At 35.9% G+C, this 5,163-nt stretch overlaps 1 protein-coding gene across 1 annotated transcript; it reads right to left on the bottom strand.

The window, feature by feature from the left end:
* Positions 1 to 2,395: 2,395 nt before the first annotated feature.
* Positions 2,396 to 3,349, bottom strand: OR8G1C (olfactory receptor family 8 subfamily G member 1C). Its single transcript, XM_001501838.4, has one exon. It carries the CDS (start codon positions 3,326 to 3,328, stop codon positions 2,396 to 2,398), a length of 933 nt encoding a protein of 310 aa, XP_001501888.4. The 5' UTR covers positions 3,329 to 3,349.
* Positions 3,350 to 5,163: the final 1,814 nt, after the last annotated feature.

The raw sequence follows: 5,163 nt of genomic DNA, 5'->3' as shown, positions 1-5,163 counted from the left end.
ATGGGTAAGGGGGCTCAATTTTGCTAGCCATTCATGAGGAGTGTACATAGCATTTCCCATAATGACTGCCAAGAGAGGCAAGAAGATGCAGCATTTACACAGTCTCCTGTAACATCAGATAAGGCTTATACAAAGGCAAGAACTCTCTGGGCTGACTTGTACATGGGTCAAGTGGACACCTGGAGTTGAAGAGAAGGCTCTAGAGCAAAACTGAAAGATCATATTGCAAACTTGAAGTGAACTACTCTTAATGCAAGCTGAATTTCACCTTGCACAGAGCTAAAAAATATGTCTGCCCCTGAAATCAGAGGTAGTCTGAGAGAATGTGCCATGGGAAACCAGAGATGTTTGGTGCAATCATAAATGAATATTTGAGTGTGTATGCTCTGCCCTACTGGATCTTATAGTCCATTGAGGCAAGAGCAATGAAAAGAATAAGTATTCAAAGTATCATATAATTACCAAAAGCACCATCATCTAGAAAGAAAAAGAGCCAATTTTTCTGAGGGAGTATAAAGAGTTGACATGAAATGTAATTTATGTGGAGTTTCACAGATGAGTTTTCCAGGGAATAACTTTTAGGCCTTACTGCCTTCAGAGATGTATATTTCTAAATCAGACTCTGGCAAATTTTTCACTGATTATCCTGAAGTAAACTGGTAATGGTAAATAAGGCAATAGGTTGGTTTATCCTAGAGAAATCCTTTAACTCAGTTTAAAGTGGAAGAAATGGATTGACAGCAGGGTCTTCCTAGGCTAAGATTAATAGAGGCCATGGCTGATTGAGGTCTTGCTCAGACAAGGAGATTTAAGCCTACTTGATATGCTCAATTGGGTATATGACTCAGTTTTAGAGTTCCCAGAGGACAGTACTATAGAGCTATGGCTCATCCACCTACCTTCCCTCCAGCTAAAGACATGAATAAACTACAGTTTGGAAAACTGGGAATCTGTAAATAACATATATAGATAAATTAGGTAGCATAAAATGTATCTGACTAAATAACTTAATCAGCCCCTTTAAAAAGAGACAAAATATTTCCTCTAGCTGCAGCAATACAAGTTATTGCATTTACCTCTTTAGTGCTCACTCTCTCCTTTTATCAATTTTATTGAAGTATATTTTATGTATAACAAAATTCACTCAATATCTGCATAGTAAAGAATTTTCTCACTGCCAGACTATGTGAAGTTACTTTTTTCCCAGCATATAGAAAACCATAGTGTTCTGGACTAAGTTCCTTGTGTTCTAGATATCACCCTACCATCAGATTTGCCATGTTGACCTATCAGATATCAAATATAGTTATTATTTTAACTGCATGCTTTCTAATAAAAAAAGTCTTGTTCAAAGACTCCTTAGTGGTTGACAGGATTTAATGACTTAAGAAATCAGGTTTTCACAAAATATTACACCTGTACTGGAGTTTGACACAGAAGGAGCTCAGGACGCATACTTCTAAACTTATGTAAAGAAATAAGTTGAGACGTCATCAAGTGGCTTGCAGAACTTTGGAGGATTGTCCAAACACAAACTTAATTGATTCGAACAACAAATTAAGCGTATGTAGCTAACCTTAGAGATCAATGTGTGAGCTCATATGAGACACATTTGGTTTTCCTATAAATACTTTATAAGAGGAAGTAATTAACAACAAACTTATCAAGGACCTAGTAGGTGGCAGGCACTGTACCAAATCCTACAGATATGGCAGTGAAATATATGTATAGGGATCTAGCTTCATGGAAACTACAATCCAGTGCAGATTTGTGAAATAAGCAGGAAAGTACCAATTAGAACACTAAATGACAAAGCACAGGTATTTTGGATTGAGCACTATCACTACACATGATAGTTCTTAACTCAGATTCTAAGTTCTGATTAGGTGTCCTAAGTAAGAGACAGAATAAATAAGACAAGCAAATAAAGTATATAGATAATTAGGACAGAAAAAAGACTGTTTCAGGCTAGAGTTACACAAAACACTAGAGATTATTGTCATCATATTGATATGATTTATGTTGTTTCTTGACTGAACAGAATGAAGGAGGTGGGTAACCACTGCTGGAAGAGGGTATTTTAATTATGGTTGAGGAGTGTGTTTTTATGGATTTTATGGAAAAAAAGAGGAGAAAGTGATTGTGACAGCATCAGTGGGTCCATGCACCCAGGTTATTCTTAGTATTTCTTCTAATCTGTGTCTCAATACTTATAACAGAAAAAAACAGAGAGGATGAACATTAAGAATGCTATGGATATAAGAAACAATGTCAATAGAATTGCATAAAATGAAGACAAATCTTGACAGATGGACTAAAAGGAAATGTATCAATTCATACAATGTAATTGTTGATGACTTAGATCTAGTAAATTATTCCCATATATTTCTGATCACTAGAATATTCTGCTCTTTAGCATTTTCTTCAGCGCAACATTAACATCTTTATTCCTCAGGCTGTAGATCAGTGGGTTCAGCATGGGCACAACAATAGTATAAAACACAGAGGACACTTTTCCTTGATCCATGGAGCCAACTGATGATGGCTGCAGGTACATGAAAGCAGCAGATCCAAAAAAGAGCAAAACTGCCAACATGTGGGAGCTGCAAGTGCTGAAGGCTTTGGACTTGCCCTCAGTGGAGTGAATGTGGAGGATGCTGGAAATGATGAAGATGTAGGAGCTAAGGATGGTCAGGCTAGGGGCAAAGATATTAAATGTACCAACACACAGTATCAGTAATTCATTGACATCGGTACTAGAGCATGAGAGCTTCAGGAGGGGAAGAAGATCACAGAAATAATGGTTGATCACATAAAATTTGCAGAAATTAACCCTTAACATGCAGGCTGTATGAGCAAATGCACAAATCAGGCCTATAATATACACCCCTAAAATCAGGGAGAAACAGACCTGATGGGACATGATGACGTTGTAAAGCAAGGGGCTACAGATGGCAACATAGCGGTCATATGCCATTGCAGCTAACATGTAGCATTCTGAAATAGCAAAAACAAGGAAGAAATAGAGCTGAGTCATGCATTGAGGGTAGGAGATGACGTTCTTCTCTGTCACAAAGTTCACCAGCATTTTGGGGGTAATGACAGTAGAATGGCAGAGATCAGTGAAGGACAAGCTGCTGAGGAAATAGTACATAGGGGTGTGCAAGTGAGAACTGAGCCCTATCAGTGTGATCATGCCCAGGTTCCCCATCACTGTGACCACATAGATTCCTAGGAAGAGGAGGAGTAAGGGCACCTGGAGTTCTGGCTCTTCTGTTAGTCCAGCGAGGATGAACTCAGTCACTGTGGAATGATTTCCTAATGCCATTTTCCTCTGGGAAGTTTCTGAAGGGGAGAAAGAAAGGCACATTTTTTTGGAGACATTTTCTTGTTATTCTTTATTTCACAAAAGATTTCATATATAAAATTAATGGCTTAGCTATCCCCTTGTTTATTGCATAATGATTTTAACTCTCGATAAATTTACCTAAGTAATATTTAACTTAATAGGTTTACATCTTAATATCAAATGCACGAAATTACTTCATATGAAAATATTTCAGCCATATAGATGATCATTTTAAATTTTTGGAGTGACTACTCCCTATTCTGAACACTTCAAGTTTTTTACCCAATTTTTGGTAATGTGAGTTTCACAGACTTAAAAACTTAGAGGACATATTGAGTATGAGAGAAGCTGGCTGAGCAACAGTGTGGAGAGAGTAAATCCTGTTTAAGTGCAGCATCCTTTATTAACAAGTATCTAATTCTTCTTGGGGTAAAAAGAAGCACATTATTACTATATCTCTAGAATTACTTTTACAAATATCATAAAATTTGTTTCTACATCAAATCTTCAAATTTTTATTATTATTATTGAAATAAAACCAAACAAACAACATTCATTAAGCAGATGTGTTTGCTGGATTGACTCACTGTTAGCCAGTGTGTGGCCCCTGGAATGAATATTTTGCCTTTGCTTGAGGGAAGAACTATGAGTAGTGGCTAAGTGAGCAGGTCTTGAAGTCCAAGTGCCTGTGTTCATACGCTGACCATCATTTACTAGTTGATGAACTTGGACAAGTAAAATAACCTCATTACCTAATTAGCAGAGGTTAGCACTCTAAAAATAATAATAGCAATTACTGGGTTTTTGGTACTTACAGTATGCTATCATTTAGAAAATAAGGGATAATTACACACTTCAAAATACAGAAATAGTAATTATAATGTTTAACCCTTTCATCTCTCTTATCTTCATTGATTAAGAAGATATGCAAAACAGTCATAAAATAAAGGGATATAGAATCACAAATCCAGCCCCTTTTTCAGCTAAGCACTAAACAGATTGCATAATTATATACATCAAAATAAAGTTCCAAGTGAATTTCACTTGAATAATATAAAAAGGAAACAGAAAATCTAAAGCATTCTACTCACAGTCAAACAAAATGGAACTTGAATCTTAAATCTAACTATAAAGGCTAAATTATTAAACTTCTGGAGAAAACACTAAAGAAAATCTTCAACACATTGAGATGGACTAAGATTTGTTAGGACACACACACACACACAAACTATACAATATTATAAATTCTGTTTTATCAAATTAAAAGCTGTTCGTCTAAAGGAAGTATTAGACAAAGTCAACGTACAAAAATCAGCGGCATATCTATACTCTAATAATGAACCAACAGAACAAGAGCTCAAGAATACAGCCCCATTTACAATCACAACAAAAAGAATGAAGTATTTAGGAACAAATTTAACTAAGGAAGTGAAAGACTTATACAAGAAAAACTGTAAGACATTACTGAAAGAAATCAACAGTGACATAAATAAATGGAAAGGTATTTCACATCCATGGACTGAAAGAATAAACATAGATAAAATGGCAATGCTACCTAAAGTAATATACAGATTCAATGCAATCTTATTCAGAATCCCAATGATATTCTTCACAGAAATACAACAAAGAATCTTAAAATTCTTCTGGGGCAACAAAAGACTCCAAATAGCCAAAGCAATCCTGAGAAACAAGAACAAAGCTGGTGGCATCACAATCCCTGACTTCAAAACATATGACAAAGCTATAGTAGTCAAAACAGTATAGTACTGGTACAAAAGCAGGCACACTGATCAATGGAACAGAACTGAAAGCCC

Source organism: Equus caballus, chromosome 7 (assembly GCF_041296265.1).
Source record: "Equus caballus isolate H_3958 breed thoroughbred chromosome 7, TB-T2T, whole genome shotgun sequence".
NCBI classification, from domain to species: Eukaryota; Metazoa; Chordata; class Mammalia; order Perissodactyla; family Equidae; genus Equus; species Equus caballus.
Note: the sequence above shows the minus strand (reverse complement) of the source record. Positions and strands in the feature narration are given on the sequence as shown.

Excerpts from the sequence above, each read along its gene's own strand:
- OR8G1C (XM_001501838.4), bottom strand. The coding sequence starts at position 3,328 with ATGGCATTAGGAAATCATTCCACAGTGACTGAGTTCATCCTCGCTGGA.